We start from the raw sequence: 16,548 nt of genomic DNA on the forward strand, positions 1-16,548 counted from the left end.
GAAGGATGATTTAACGCATGCATCCAAACCCGCAAAAGAACCGCAACCTCGAGCTGTGCAGCCGCACGCCTCCATCAGCAGTTCACCTCTGTAACGTTGTGCACCACGGCCACATATAGCACACTGTACACACTCAGCTGCAGGGACGTAAGTGCAGGAATATATATGCAGAATACATGCAGCCACAACATTTAACCCTCTTGTAACCAAGCTGTCAGAGACTGATTGGATGTAAATCCGCCATACCTGAGCTAGTCTTATGATGTTTAGACTCACTGTAATGATGATGATGCTATGGCAATGATGAAGCTGACTAAAAAAATACTATATATAGCACCAAGACAGTGTATGGCCTTGCATCAAAACACCAGATTCAGAGATCACTCAGCTTGATCACGAGCACACATAGATCACTAGCAGGTCTGCAGCAAATGGATACACACCTTCATTCCAGCAGCATTCATCAGTTCGACCCTTACCTGTATCAAAGTGGGAGCTGAAGGCGAAACTGGGATTGAAAAACGCAGAAGACATAACAATCACAAGTAGGGCAAAGACCATCCTCCTTGATGCGTTGCAGAAGCAGCAAAAGCCTAAACACACACACACACACAAAGGGTCAAGAATAAATTCCTGGCTCTGCTTTAGAGATTCAAGTAAGCTGTAGAAGCTGTAATGCGCAGCATTTTATTCCATCACACCTCAGCACCCCCCAAAAAAAAAAAAGAATCCTGCTCCACCTTCAGCTCGAAGAGGTTTGGAGACAGATGTTGACAGTCATGTCACATCTGTTGGTCTACTTGCTTGTCAGAACAAGATCCCTTCCATGTGACGGCTATTCTGCACAGGTTTAGAGTCGCCCACTCCGTCACCCGTTATTTACACCAATGTCACATACACCGTCAAATCTGGACTGCTCGAAACGTTTGACGATTTTCCCATTTGTGTTCCTTCCAGAATAAACCTCTGGTTGCTCCTTGTGCTACATGTCACGGGCCGTTTTTTTTGGGGGGGGGGGGGGGGGGTTTGGGGGGAGCGCAGCTGGTTCCTCTTCAAAAAGATGCGTGGGTCAGCGATGCGCATTTGGGATTCAGCTTCCGTCCAGAAAGAATGAGCGACATCTTGCACCAGTGTCGAGCGACATGAAGGATGCGAGCTCTGTTCTGTTTACGGCCTTCAAAATAAAATGGCACTGACGTAAAAGCGGACTGTCGGCCTTTTATTTTTGAAACAATAAAGGACGTAGCGCGCCGGCTGTCTCTGTCCGAACTTGACGCAGTTCCAGAGGAATTCTGCAAGTGAGCGGGCGCGCGTGCGTGTCGCGTGTTTAACTTGTGTTTTTAATGTAAATCTGGGGGGGGGGGGCGCATGACGATGTCTGAGTGCCCCCGACCGGTTTCGGAGACAGAGCAGCCGGTTGTGGTGACGGCATGGTGGGCTTCTGCGACCCTGGAGCACACCGTGCCTTCAGGGGAAAAAGTAGTTTTTTATCTCAAAGAACATTATCGAGAATCAGTGGGAGGGCGACTGGAGGAGAGATGCTGGGCTGTCACCTGCGGAGGAAAGTAGAGCCGGGGGTCAGGTGACTAGTGGACAGGTGAGGAAAGGCAGTCACATGAAACAATAGAGAGATGTGTAACCCCTGGATGTGAGATGTGAAAATGTAGAAGGTGATCAAAAAGCAAATGACGCCAATGCTATGATTTGCACATGTATAGGCCACATGCACAAAGTGTGCGTGTTTGAGTGCAAGCAAATGTTGCTTTGATGATATTCCCTTCAATCATGCTGATGGTCAGTGGATGTGTGCAAACTATATTCAGTTAAACTGCCTCCAAAGATCCAGATGTTGGGGTTTGTTTGCATTCTTCAGACATAAATAATGTTCATTCAAATGTTGTTGTATTTGCGACATTACATTAAAGCCTAAAATAAATCCCTCCGCCTCATCTCTGGCCCTCCCTCACGTAAGCGATGCTATTGGCCCTCTGCTGGCTGTTTGCAGTAGAGCAGTCAAAGTCGTGTGAGATTGTAACGAAGCACCACCTGTCTCTCAAGCTTCAAACATTAACTTTTCCCAATTACTTTTAATTTAGGGAATGCATCTTTATATGTAAGTAAATTAAGGTAATTGCATAAAATCACTCAAGTACTTAACTACATTTTTTGCACGTATTCCTTAGATGAAACTTGTATTAGTTAAGTGTTGTTGTTCTTTTGAATGCACACTAGAGAGCAGCACTGGATTCCTATTAGAAAGGCACAGAGGCACTCGTGCTGATGTGTACTTGTTTTTAAAAAAGACACGTTGCACAAACACACACACATGAACAAAAAGAACAGTGGCCCTAGACTTCAGCAGAAGTCCGGGCTCATGTTTCAACTCTCTATCTCTCTCTCATCTGCAGGATGCACCTGCAGGCCTCCTGTCTTTATTTAACTGCATGTAAATTAACAGGTCTCTGTAAACCTGCCCTTGAGTGGAAGCACACTGATGTTGATGTTGCCACCATTTACTTCTTGCATAGGGACTCTCCTTTTTACTTGTGAAAAAGGATGATTTTTGTAAACTCATACTAAAGCCAGGGGATATATATATATACAGATTACAACAATATATTTATACAATTTGAAGTGAGCCATGAATTCCAATCAATACGAACAAGACTAAGTCCCAGTTGTATTACTACAAAACTGCAAGAAATCTTATCAGATCCTGAAAATCAGCGACACTGATAATAATGATAACACAACAGTGAGAAACCACGCAGAGTCAGTCACTCGGTTTCAGTGTCGTATTTAATTGCTCCTCCAGCACCTCCTCTCCTCGTCCTCCAAACCCTCTGATCCTTTCCAAGTCACAAGGTACCTTCTCAGCTCACACTGACGCCATGCTGGTGACCCTCTGCTCTCTCAGGAGGCCGACTTACTGTCGTCTTGTTGTTTCCAGGTGTGAGCAGCGTGACAGTGAGGAGAGGAGAGACAGCCTGTGACCTGGGGACTGTTACTGACAGTTACTTTCTGTAATATATACAGTGGGTACGGAAAGTATTCAGACCCCCTTTAAATTGTTCACTCTTTGTTTCATTGCAGCCATTTGCTAAAATCAAAAAAGTTCATTTTATTTCTCATTAATGTGCACTCAGCACCCCATCTTGACAGAAAAAAACAGAAATGTAGAAATGTTTGCAAATTTATTAAAAAAGAAGAAAAAAAATCACAAATAGATATTTAAAGCAGTGTGTATGAATGTAATTTCACAAAAATAAGAGGTAAATTTGTCTGTGATTGACAAATCATGAATCTTTTAAACTTCACTGTGTTTCCAGTCAGAGACAGTTCCCTCTTATTTTACAGAGAGCTTGACCTCTTTATTTACACGGAGCCATAAATAATAAGAGGAGGCCTGCAGGTGCATCCTGGGAAGTAAAGGAGGAGTAGAGAGGTTGATGCTTCACTGGTGGAGGATGAACACGTGGTTTTCATTTGCTCATTTTATTAACATCCTAACTTGCAAGTCAGTCAATCCAGATGTTTAAAATTACTAATCGAGTTCAACGACAAACAAGTCATGCATTTGTTCTTGTCACTTTGTGTTGGAGAAATGAGTGTTGATACAATGTTTTTTTTTTAAAACGGCTTATTTAATTTTGTTGGTCGTGGTGAAGAGGAACAAGGAAATGATGAAGGAAGTAATAGGCTTTTCTTCAATCTTGCTTATGCTATGGTCCATTTCCTTTATTTCATTATACTTTTATTATTTACTATATGCTAATCCGGATACATATATACTTTAATGAAGCAATTTGACAGTTCTGTTTTTAATCTTCATTTGGGTAAATAACTCCAATAACTCTAATGCTGACACAAAGTGATATAATTAATCATTAATGTGTGTGTAGGTGTGTGTAGTTAGATCACCATTTCAGCCCTTATGATACTTAATGTCCAGCTATCGATACACAGAGAGCAGCAGGATGACAGTGGACATAAATTGATTTAAGCTGCCACCTTGTGGTTAAAAGGGACTTTTTAGAGAGGCAAAGATGAAAGATCTTTTGGGAGATTTAAAAATCATCTTTTTAGACAACGTGCATGAGCATGTGACTTATTCACACATTTTACTCCTCAATAAAACTACGCCAAATAATCATCTAGAAATATATAAACATATTGACTCTTGGTTGATACGTCAGGACTGATCGGTCTAAGGTATCTGTGGCCGTCTTTTCCTGGCTTTGATCAGCGGTGGCCCCTTGATAAGCCCCCTCTCAGGAGCCCTCATCTGAGCTTGCAGTGGAGACCTCAGACCAGATCTGGGGGGAAGCCTCTGTAGGGGCCGCTGAGGCCGAGCGAACCGGCCGTCCTTGAGATCGTCCACAAAACCCTCCACAGTGTCTAACTTGGAGGCGAGCTTCCCCAGCTCGTCTTTTAGAGTGTTAAACTGCCTGTAGAGGTCTCCCAGGGCCTCTGACAGAGGCTGGATCCTGAACACATGCAGAGACATTTGGGAAAAGAAATAATAGAGTCAAATATTTTTAATTTTAATACCAGTCAGTGTAGGAACATTGTTTATACGCAACATTGGCACAAGGGCATCGTGGACATGAAAGTCACAACATGACATTCTGTTAAGTAGAAACAGACGCATCATCTGCAGGAAACATGAGGAAAACAGACAGAAATAACGGAAGTAATGAATGCTGATTAACTGCTGTTGGCGTCACGGTCCAGAGGCTATTCTACAAAGGAAAGGGTCAACAACTTCACTAACATCTGCCAGAAACACTCGCTGTGTTTTTCCCCCTTTTCTGTTGGCACAGTTGTCCGTAGTGAGGTCATCAAAAGTCGGCCTTAGAGTATTAATGGATACATTTACTGGCTCTGACAGGTCCGTGGTCATGTGCAGAGAGCAAAGTTATTTTGTACGACTCCGAGGAACAATAAAGTGCTCAATGATGTCACTGACTTTTGTTATTCTCGCTCTTACTCAACATTCTGACTTGGTTTTTGCCTTCTTGTCTTTGCCTCCGCGTCTACAATCACTGCGATTTGCATTCGGAATCCAGCGTGACCCACCTGCTGTATTCTGGGAGGACGGACACGTGGTCATTGATCAGCAGGTCTTTCACTTGGGTTAGAATGGCATATTTCCAGTTGTCCAGCAACTGGGTCAGATTGGAACAAGTCTTCCCGTGGGCGTGACCTGCTGAAGACAGACATTTATAATAGGAATGAAAGTATTCAACTCCAAACAAAATCTTTATTCAAGTGCTTCCAAAAAAAAAAAGAAAAAAAAAAAGAAGCTTTTGCCAATCATTTACAGATGTGGAACACGTGGAACATCGAGAGCGGCGACACATCGTCCCTGACCTTTAGGGTCCCGACGTGAGCTCCCCTGGTTCCCTTCCTGAGCCACGCATGTGAAGACCATGCATAGCACGACCACAATCCCCTTCATCATCACCATCATCTTCCTCGCCGAACAAAAACAGATATATGAGATGGGTGCTGCTGAGAAACAAGTGTACAGTAAAGCAGTTATGGAAAGGAACTAAATACATTTGCTCAAGTTCTTAGGTACAATTTACTAATTCACAAATCGTAAATATTTATTTGACCCTTTTGTCATTATTAGTCACTTCTTACATACACAAATTCAAATAAGAAAAACACATTTCCTGCACATTATAGCATACACAAATTCAAAATTGGTTCCAAAGAGAATAACTTTAACATTACATGTTTTTCTTTACTTTTTGATATTTTGTGTAGTGTCCCTATACACTGTTCTTTTTTTATTCAGGACTTTTGCTTATGATGGAGTGTTTTTTATATTGTGGTATTTCTACTTTCACTAGCAAACTTCTTCCAGGAAAGAGATACAAGGACAATTTGGTAAGTAAGCATGCATGATTAAGACACTTTCACTAAAAGAAAACATCCAACACCTGGTGACAAAGTTAGAATTGTACTTATATTTAGCTGAACCGCAAATGATTAATCGTTGGTGTTGCATATAGATTCTGAATGTCTTTCACTCGATTCTATACCTTGACTTAGATTGACTGTTCTTTGGGTTTTTACGATACCTTTCTGTGAAGTAGTGCCACGGTTCTGTCCCGGTCACAGCAGCAGAACTCGCTCTGTGGTTTACGATCCTTCAACAGTGACACACTGAGAAAACATGACCCGGTCAGCACTCTCTTGTAACTGCCTCTCTCATCTCCCGGAGCCATTCCCCCACCTGCTCCCACCCACTTCAGTGATGCATTGAAGACGCACGCACACACACATACACACACGCACACACACACACACAGCTGCGGCTACACATAACGTTTCACTCAAGTCAAAGCTCCCCAAACACATGCACACACATGTTTTCCAATTCAGTTTCCGATGTGTCTCGTACATCTTCTACATTGATAAATAACCCTGAATGGGAGGTCCTGATAATCCTCCCTCTATCCCCCCCCGGATGTCTTTTAGCTGCTGTGAGTGGTGTAGGGCAACTGCACTCACTATGGGCTGTAATCCAGAGGAGGTGTTTGATGTAGCAGTCTGGCTGCAGCTCGGCATTCTTACTGCCTACTGTAATACAATCTGTTCAACATCTGGGCTTCAACACACCCAGACAGCCTTTAACTGGGGATGATCAAAAAAAACCACACACACACACACACACACTTGATGAAGCTGAATATAAATGTTTGGTGTTAATCATTTTATGAAATAGACTAAATAAGAAATAAACAGCTATTGCATGCTATACAGTGCACCAACAGATTCCCTCACCATTAAGCTGCGGAGACCCCTATCTCAGTGTGATTTTCCATTACTTTACCAATTTGACACTAATCCAGCCCTGATGACTCCAAATGATTTATGTGGAAATAATCTGACTGTTGATGGAGGACAGATCAATAGTCTTGACAGTTTTGGGGAGGGGAGTGCAAGCTGGACTCAAATAAGCAGAAAGATATCCATCACCAAAGAATTTTTTTTTGTTTTAAATACCATGGCAAAAGGAGTGCTTTAACTTGGCAGCTCTGATATGAAATACCCTTTTCTCACAATAAATTACAGCTCCGAGCTCTTCCATTTGAAAGGCTGTTAATGCTGCTGCTGATGTCTGCAGACAGTATTGATATATGCGGCAAAAGGAATCTGATGGTCCAACTTTAGACCTGTGAGGCAGTTTACTGTACTGTATGCCGTTAGTAGGATGGATTTCACCCGTAAACCATACATCTTCACTGAGGCTACAGGACGAGTTGGATTCAAATCAAAGAGTGGGAACTAAATGCTCTTTAAATCAAATCCCACAACAAGATTTAACAGTATGGATTTGAGAGATGTGCTACTCAACTAATCTATACTGTCAACAACCAGGCACAGTAAATTAGTTGGTTTGTAAATATGGACCATAGATACTATCGTGTGCCCGTCAATCTGTCTGTAGATCTCTCTTTCTGTCTGTACAAGTACAAGTATTTGTACTCCTTAACACATTAACCCTTCTATACACTGTAAAACCAATTTTTATTTCAGGTTAAACTGTTAAGTGGTCATTACTTAAAATGTAAAACTGTCATTGCTAAATCTATTTAGTTGTTTGCACTAATCATTGCAGTAAATTGAGTGCAATGATCATGCTTAGCAGCGATAACTTGGTATGTTACGTTTCTGTAAGGGAGGGGAGGGGCACGTTGGATTTGTGCCCAGCGTAGCGCCCAGCGTAGCGCCCAGCGTAGCGCCCAGCGTAGCGCCCAGCGTAGCGCCCAGCGTAGCGCCCAGCGTAGCGCCCAGCGTAGCGCCCAGCGTAGCGCCCAGCGTAGTGAAGCGTCCGCTTGTCCTGACCGCTAACTTGACTCTGACGGAGCTGCAGGATTTTTTTTCGAAAACAACTTTAACGCTACAAGCACGTGGAACGTGTGTGTCACGTTCCCCGTGTTAACTGAAACGTTAGATATCATTCGGGGAGCATTTAATTAAACAAGTTAGGCTAAACGCTAAAGTTAGCTTAGCGTGAACACGCTGACGGTTTTCTGCCTGTCCCGTTTATAACTTTACACGTGTGTTAGCATATGCTGTGTTTTAAGCTAGCTAAAGAAAAGCTAATGGCCGTTTTATCGATACCAAGTACGCCGAGTACAGACTTGTGGACTTTTGGAGTTTGGACTTGGGAGTCCAGACTCCAAAGGACGCAGGACGGTCTTTTGCGCAATTGGAACAGCAGCTAACTTGATGACATCACCACGCCGTCCAGTCTCATGCACGCACACATCTGTATATAAATAATGGCGGGGAAAGAGTTGTGGAAGGTTGTCATTGTCAGGTATTCATTTATAAAGAGCGCCATTATTATTGTTCAACATAAAAAGTATACATATATAGATATCATATAAATATATATATATATTGCGGTTGCAGTGGGTCAGCTTTATCAAGAAGCTGAAGACGAGGCTGCCCAACTCTGGCCTGTGGAGCGTCCTACGGGGTCACTGCAGACAGTTTTGCAATGCCAGTAGCTACCGTTTACAGGACCGTCCACAACGACGTGGAGGAAATGATGACCATCGTCCACATGGTGATTCATTTCCCCGAAGCAGAGGAGATGGAAGAGGTGGGGGGCCGGCTTTGTTCGCCTTGCTGGCCATGAAGCATTCCGCTATGCTGCCGGTACCATTAATGTAATTCTTCCTCCTATATATATATATATATATATATATATATATATATCTTTACAAAACCAAAACATGTGAATGAAAGAGCCAACGAGTCCTTCTGTACAAAGGGTACATATTGATGATGTAGTATGATGATGTAGTACTCAAATAAACATCATATTGTTTATCAATATGCACATATTTCGCTACAGGTAATAATTTGTGTTGTTTTTGTTTATTTTATTATTCGTTACAGCTACGGCCAGAGAGGAAAAACACATGCCATATTTCCAATTACGCCGTGACATCTCAGTGGTTTATGTAAGTAAACTTCAACTCAGAAGTTACTTGTTCTGGTCAGAGTCACACCGTGTGAGTGTGTGTGTGTGTGTGTGAGTCTCACACGTGCTTTGATAACATCTAATCCCCTCACTGTGACTCTCACATGATGATGAAATCCCGCTGCTCGCAGCAGCCAGAGGCTAAACACCGCATGGTTTCTCCCCCTCAGCTCACATGCTCCTCTGTTCACGCTGTAGTCGATGCTCCCCCCGTGCTCCACTTGAGCTCGAGTCATTCCGACCAGCTAAAAAGCGCAGGGACAATCGGCCCCCGTCATGAGGAGATATTTCACGATAAAAGGGATTCTTTCGCCGTGGTCGAGATGGGACACCGCGCAGAACGAGTCCAGTCCGCTCATACCAAAGGTAAGGGGGGGGGGGGGGGGGTCACTGTTGTACCTCTGCTTCGCTCCGTTAAGTTTCTTTCAGAATATTAAGTACCACTCTGTGCATGTAAGTGCTTGCGGTGGCATTATTCCTCAAAACCGTGGTATTGAGTTGCATTGCTGTGTGCCCAAAGGTAAGCTCCGCTAAAGAGGACGCCGAGGAGCTTGGCAATGTCACCACTGAATGTCACCATGCAGGGCCAATCGAGGGTCGGGACAACAGCCCTGTATTCACTGGCATCCAACCCCACTACAGATATTCGTTTCTGGACTATTTCCTAAAGTACTTCCTGATCATATCCAATCTGGTGTTCACAGTTCTGGGCCTGCTGGTTCTTGTTCTGGGGATGTGGGGCCTCATCAGCAAACAGTCGTTTGCTCAGGAGAAGATTGGCAGCATCGGCACTGACCCAATGCTGGTATTTTTGACTCTGGGCTTTGTGCTTACCGTGCTCTGCCTGTCAGGCTGTGTGGGCGCCTTGAGAGAGAACTGCACTTTACTGAAGCTGTTCTCTGCTGCGGTGCTGGCCCTCATCACGGCCCAGGTGCTGGCCGCCATCGTGGCCTACAGTCTACAAGTTCAGGTTGGCGGCTACCTGCGGTCAGGGATGTTAGCTGCCATGGTCCGTTACCAGGACGATCTAGATCTGAGGTTCATAACGGACGAGATTCAGTCCAATCTGCAGTGCTGCGGGGCAGATAACTACCGGGACTGGGAGCTCAACATGTGAGTAGCGTGGTGACTAACTTGGATGTTTTTTTTTTTCATTTTTAAAAATGCCCTGACATTCTTTGGGATATGATTTCCTTTCCTCAGATATTACAACTGCTCGGCTCCAGGAGTGCTGGCATGCGGCGTGCCCGCAACATGCTGTGTGGATCCTCTGGAGAACGGAACCGTGTGGAACTCTCAGTGTGGTTTGGGAGCCCAGCTGCTGGACGAGTTCAGTGCTCAGAGTGTGATCTTCCTGGGCGGCTGTCTGGGGGGAATGTCTCGCTGGATCGAGCAGCACGAGGGCGTAATTGGGACCGTTGGAATAATCGTACTGGGGGTCCAGATTGTGACTCTGTTTATCACCACACGACTGTTAGAGAGCATCCAGTGGCATAAGGTGTACGTATAACATGGGATGGTGAATATATCCATCCATCCATCATCTTCTGCTTATCCGGACCCGGGTCACAGGGGCAGCAGGCTCAGGAGGGTATTCCAGACAACCCCTGTATGAATGTATTGTGTTCCGATATCTTTTTACGAGTGCTAACTGCTATTGGATCTCCACATACAGGCTGTATCCCCCCCAAATCACGTCTAGTTTTTATGGAAGCAAACTTCCGCATAAAACGTGAAAATGTGCAAAGTGTATTATTTGGCTGGTGAAAAGAAAATTCATGTTTTCATTAAGAAAGAAGTACGATCAAAATAATTGAAGGTACTTCAGGTCTCATGTTCAGGTGTGATCTTTACATCTTCAAAGCAAAGATGTCAGTGTCAAACTATTCCTTGAAATCCTTTGCTGTTCTAATTATATTGTGGTTCACGTATGCTACTTTTTCTTAGTTACAAATAAAGCATCATCGTGGGAGTTATGTATTTATATTATGTATGTACTTAATAGCTCCCGCTGCATCCTCACGGGGTGTACACCTCACACACCTCCCATACATAAACACACCTGGTCCATTCATCTGATGGTCTACTGTAGCTTCTCTCTGTAATCTATACCATTCATGTAAATGCAGGAACACACGCTCTCACTTCCTGTGGATTTTTTACACACTGTGTCTCTCATAGATTCACAAACTGACACATCTCACAATCTGCGCATAATCACCAAAACATGTGGATAGTTTTTTTTTTGTCAATATTCTTTATGGATACTAAAGGTGAGTTTTTGATGAGATCATCAAGCACTTCAGAATCATGAATGGCATCTGGGGATCTGTAGATTTCTGTTTTTGATTAATTGTAAAACAATTTAATTTATTTTTAATTATCAAAATAATATTTAAATATCACAATTCCTGAAACAAGGTGATGTCTCAAAAAGTAACCAAATACATTTACTCATCTACTGTACTGAAGTCAAATGTGGGTGCCTTGCACTTTACCTTAGTATTTCCCTTCACAACACCTTCTGGGTCGCTGTATTATTTCGTTAACAAACTGGAGTAACGCTGCCATCTAGTGGTGGTAGATAGAAACACCAGCAATTATTCTAACGAGGCATACCCTGTACTTCTACTATATATCGTATATTATATATAAAGCTATAAAGAAGACAGGTGTATTTATATTTTTCATTCCTACTTTTAAGATGTATCTAGTATCTCAGGAGGAGACATTAAATAAATAAATAATCTATATACTATCTTTGCTCACCTGTTATGAAATTACAGTGATGTTATGACACTGCAGCATACATTCATATACATCACTACCACAGCGCTGCATGTGTACACATTTCGATACAAATACAATTTTAAAAATAGACCTTCATTGTCTACAAAAAAAAATCCATAAATCATAAAGCTGACAACGGTTGGACTATAGTGGAGAAACCATGAATTAGTAAATATGTCCTCCTGTCTGCAAACTTCAAATTAAACAACATCTGCACACCAGAGTATTTCCGGGTTTAGTCAAGATATTTGTATTTCCATTTAATCTCCACAATGCATAGACTATCTAGTCCCAGCAGGGGAAACGACTCCAGAACCCGGAAAAAGACACAGAGTGAGACCTCTGTACTTCCTCTCTCTCGCTCACTGTCTTTGGTTGAGGTTTACAGGTCAAAGGTTATCCACGCGGATATATTGTATTTTCTTTTTCCAGATCATTGTTAATCCATTGAAATAAAGGGCAGTGACATGGGGAAGAATAAGAAAAACAAAACCAACGAGTCCGGAAAACAAGTGGACAAGTCCGGCCGACATTCAAGGTAACGCCAGGAAGCGCGTGTGCACGACACACATGTAACGTTAGCTCAAACAAGCTAATGCTAACGTTAGCTGTTTTTAGCTCTGCAGCTATTTAAGATTCAAACTGTCAACGTAGTCTTTGTAGTGAACGCTCACCGAGGACACGTAGCTACGTGCATCACGTGTCTCCATTCAACGGGTCACTGTGTCCTGACTGTTGAATACTACCTGAACTGTGTTGTATTTATACTTCGTACTGTGAAACGTTTTTGCATTCATTTGATAATATTGCACATTTCCGCATGAAACAGCTCTTCCATTTTTTTGACTACGTGTATACTCTACATATTTTTTTATAGTATTTTCTATTTGTGTTGTATTTGTATTCTATTCTTTATCTTTTTGGTTCTTATTTGCCATTTCTTGTCTTCACAGTGATAAGAAGCTCCAACAGAGAGATGGTAAAGCCAAACCAGATCACATGGAACACATCCCATTTAAGCTGCGAGAGATAATGAAAAACAAAGAGAAGATGAAAACGGGATCCATGAAGGCCAAAAAGCGAAAAGAAGGTGCGCAGAGAAGCTGCACTGAGAACTACTACGTATCCGTCACGCCATGTTTATAATCGGTGAGGGTCTTGTTTCTGTCTCTTTAGCCATCTCCCCCAAAGGGAAACCAGAGGATGTGAAGAGTGGAGACATACCCGTCCCACATTTTAAGAGGGGAAAGTCAGAAAGTGTAAAGGCATATCTGCAGCGCATGGAGAACGAGACCCAGCACGTCCTCTTCCTCACCAAGAACCAAATCGACAGGAAGCCGGAGCTGGATGCAGACGGACAAGAGGGTCCCACAGACAAGGGCAAGTCTGAGAAAAAGAAGGGGTGAGTATATCGTAACCTGGAATCGGCTGAGTTAACTGCTATGTATTCGTGTCAATATGGGACAACGGATTCAATGATATACTGTCCCCTGCTTAGGCTTTTAATTGTATGCGTAGGTAACATGTTACAGGTGCAATGAAAATGGGCTGTTGTAGTTTTATGTACTATAACAGTTTATCAGCTTTGGTTACAGTAAGTTACATAGTTTCATTTTTATTCTTGGGTCTGTGTAGGTGAATTAAAGACAATACTGAATACATTACACACAATAATGGTACAAAACCCAACGGTCACTTAAGATCCAATTATAACAGTAAAGAACCATAGAAATGGACCACAGTAAAACACAGAAATGTACATTTTATATTACGATTTCTGGCCTGATGCATGTATACTTTTATTTGATCTTTGCTTTCTTTGCTACAGGCACGATACAATCAGATTACAGAAGCTACAGCAGAAAAAGTTGGACAGACAAGTGGCCCAGATCGAGAAAGAGATGTTTATAGGTAAGGAACAATTTCAAAGGGATGTGAGAAAGCCGCTCGGTCCTCTATAATTCAATTCAGTACAAGCATGCACCGGCCAGGAGACAGGTATACGTTTCCATTTCTAAATATGGCGTGCAGTGATATGTATTATTATTATTTGTTTTAGGTCAGCCCTTTGATTTAGGTTTCTGAAATACGTGTCTCTGAAATTTAAGATGAGTAACTAGCTTATTATTTCTAAGGAAAGTGCAGTATTTTTTATTTTATTTTAATATATATATATAAATAATGGATCATATAACTTCATGTATTCAAGGTTTTTTTTTAGTTAATGTGGCAGATATTTACCAAATAACTTTGTATAGAGCAGAGCTACAAGGAGAGTGAATTATTGTGTCTTTGATTCCTCAGGTGAACTTCAAATGAAAGCTAATGTTGCTTTGTGTCAGTTAGATTTGCCATAACAAAAGTCTTTTGACTTCTAAAATATCAAAAACATCCATTTATGCTGCTTTAATCACTTATTGTCCATATATACATTATATACTGTGTAAGCGAAATTGATACGATTGTCAAAGCAGAATGAGATATAACGTTTGTTTATATACTCGTATGATATTTGTTTTGCAGATACGGTTCCCTTTGGTGAAGTTGCAATGGCCCCACCCTTTCTGAGTGCCAAACCCAAGAAAGCTCCCGTCAAATCTCAGGTAACTTGCTAATGTGTTGAAATGTCGTGACGGTGATCTTCATGCTTGAATAAGAGGTCAACGCCGTTGTTGTTGTTGTTGTTTTTTTCTCCTCTCCTACGAACATCATCCAGAAGGTGCCAAAGGAGCTGCTTCTCAACTCTCTCCTGGGCCACGCGGTGGTCTCCACAACCACGCCCTCCATGGCCAGGCAGAGAATCATGGAGGAGGAGAGGAAGCGAGTAGTGGAGGCTTACCGTCTTCTTAAGAAAGAGAAACAGAAGCAGCACGAGGCCAGGGCGTCCAATCTAGAAAAACTCAGGAACCCTCAGTGACACGGATCGTGAGATAACCACCAACAGACTGTTTGTGTTATGTAACTTTGGAGCTGGCCATAATGTAGCCGTCAGGGAAAGAAGCAAACATTTGCATCCACTGCCCACAGTATGAGGTAAGCAGTGATCAACATTCACCTGCAACTTTAGCTCCAAATATAACAGGACGTTCACATTGTTAATGCCTGTTTATGTCTTTTTATAAGAAGACAAACTCATCACCCCTAAATAAATACACTCAGACTGGTGACTTTGTCGAATTCTCACCACTGTAATTGTGTCTGATTTTTCACTCACAAGTGTATTTTTTTGTATTTGCATCTTTAGGCAGCCACTATGACATCATCAGTTATGTGGTAGACCATGAATTAATAAAGGCCATGTCAAGGCAAAGATGAACCTTCAATTGTTTGCTGTGGTCCCACTAGATGGCAGTCCGCCTGCCGACAGCCGACAGAATATGCAGACTTTAAAGTGAAAATGTTTTTTTTGGAATGCAAATCGTGCCTATTTATAAATGTGAATTCATACCTTTTTTTTTTTTAGAATTAGAATACTTTCAAACCATGTCTCCCTTTGTACCTCCCGGAGAGCCTGAATCCCGAGATCAATAAATCACATCAGCTGTCATTAGAGCCTGGCACCGCGTTTTACATTCCTAATCCGTGAAACGGTTTTACCCTCATGAACAAGGCCTTTTTGTTTGAACATTATTCTCTGGGAAAATCCAGACCTGTTTTGTTGGAACAACTTCATCATTCAAAGCAAACAGCCTTATATTTTTTTTGGTGCAATATTGATGTACTGAATAAGGACACCAGATGGTTCCCCCTATTTCTACTGAGTCCCTGTTGGCTGGTCTCGGTGGGTTCAGTCATTTCTGTTTGAGCAGCTTTGTGTTTGTCCACTGATGGTTGTCACAGTGACAAGGAAATGCATTAAGTGGGGACAGCTGCTTGTGATTGGTAGCGCTGACTCCCTTGAGCGGCGCTCAAACACTATTGGTCATCCCCCCCCCACCCCCCTCCCCCCGAGTGGCCCATGTGCACGAGACAGCTATCCGTATTATCAAGGGACTTACAGTTGCTTCCTGTCAGAAAAAGATGCTGTTTTTTCCCCCCAGCTAAAGTCACTGATCAGGAATCAACATTTAATAAACTTTGACAAAAATGTGATTTTTATTTACCCTCTGCAGAGTGACACCTTACCTGTAACCCCTGAGTGAGATGCATGGTTAAAATCCAGTAACCTGTAGTGTTAACCATTGATCTCGAGTTACCCCGGTCAGTGACATTAGACAGATAAGATGGCGTTGGAAATATTCCATCGAACTTCTGACGCAATGCAGAGTTCAAATCTCAAACATTTGTGCTCTGTTCTATATATCGCTAATTGGCCCGATTTTCAGTTTGTGAGCAATTTCCTTTCGGGACAAGTACTCGTGGCGGAGGATGGTGGGAGTAATTGGGGGAGAGCTTACTCAGCCAGCTGCTAGGCAGCCACAGCTCACTCTGAAGCTCGTGAAGTGTGTACACGTGTGTGTGTGTGTGTGTGTGTGTGTGTGTGCGTGTGGCAAATGACACGTTATTAATTGTTCCTCTCCCTGTCGAGTAAAGGAAGAACTCGTCGTAAGCCAAAGCAGTTGTCCGTGCTAATTCGTCCCTTCACAATAATGTTGTGGCGGTGCTCGCAGCGTGCTTCCGCAGCTTCCTGTCACAAAGGTGCGTGCAGAGAAGCTCAAAGTGTAAGAGCATCCACTCACTATTGCATTCAGATGTTACTGTTTGGTGTGTCATTCCCACAATATCTCTTGGTGCCACCTAGAATA

The 16,548-nt window shown here is 42.7% G+C and overlaps 2 protein-coding genes across 2 annotated transcripts; both read left to right on the forward strand.

The window, feature by feature from the left end:
• The first annotated feature begins 9,289 nt into the window (after nt 1-9,289).
• LOC117735507 (tetraspanin-10) lies at nt 9,290-10,523 on the forward strand. The gene is made up of 3 exons (XM_034540166.1): nt 9,290-9,379; nt 9,534-10,126; nt 10,217-10,523. Exons 1-3 carry the CDS (start codon nt 9,290-9,292, stop codon nt 10,521-10,523), a joined length of 990 nt encoding a protein of 329 aa, XP_034396057.1.
• A 1,636-nt stretch (nt 10,524-12,159) lies between these two features.
• Nucleotides 12,160-15,353, forward strand: ccdc137 (coiled-coil domain containing 137). The gene is made up of 6 exons (XM_034540412.1): nt 12,160-12,341; nt 12,757-12,893; nt 12,980-13,205; nt 13,632-13,714; nt 14,327-14,406; nt 14,520-15,353. Exons 1-6 carry the CDS (start codon nt 12,271-12,273, stop codon nt 14,718-14,720), a joined length of 798 nt encoding a protein of 265 aa, XP_034396303.1. The 5' UTR covers nt 12,160-12,270; the 3' UTR covers nt 14,721-15,353.
• Nucleotides 15,354-16,548: the final 1,195 nt, after the last annotated feature.

The sequence above is a fragment of the Cyclopterus lumpus genome, chromosome 8 (assembly GCF_009769545.1).
Source record: "Cyclopterus lumpus isolate fCycLum1 chromosome 8, fCycLum1.pri, whole genome shotgun sequence".
NCBI classification, from domain to species: Eukaryota; Metazoa; Chordata; class Actinopteri; order Perciformes; family Cyclopteridae; genus Cyclopterus; species Cyclopterus lumpus.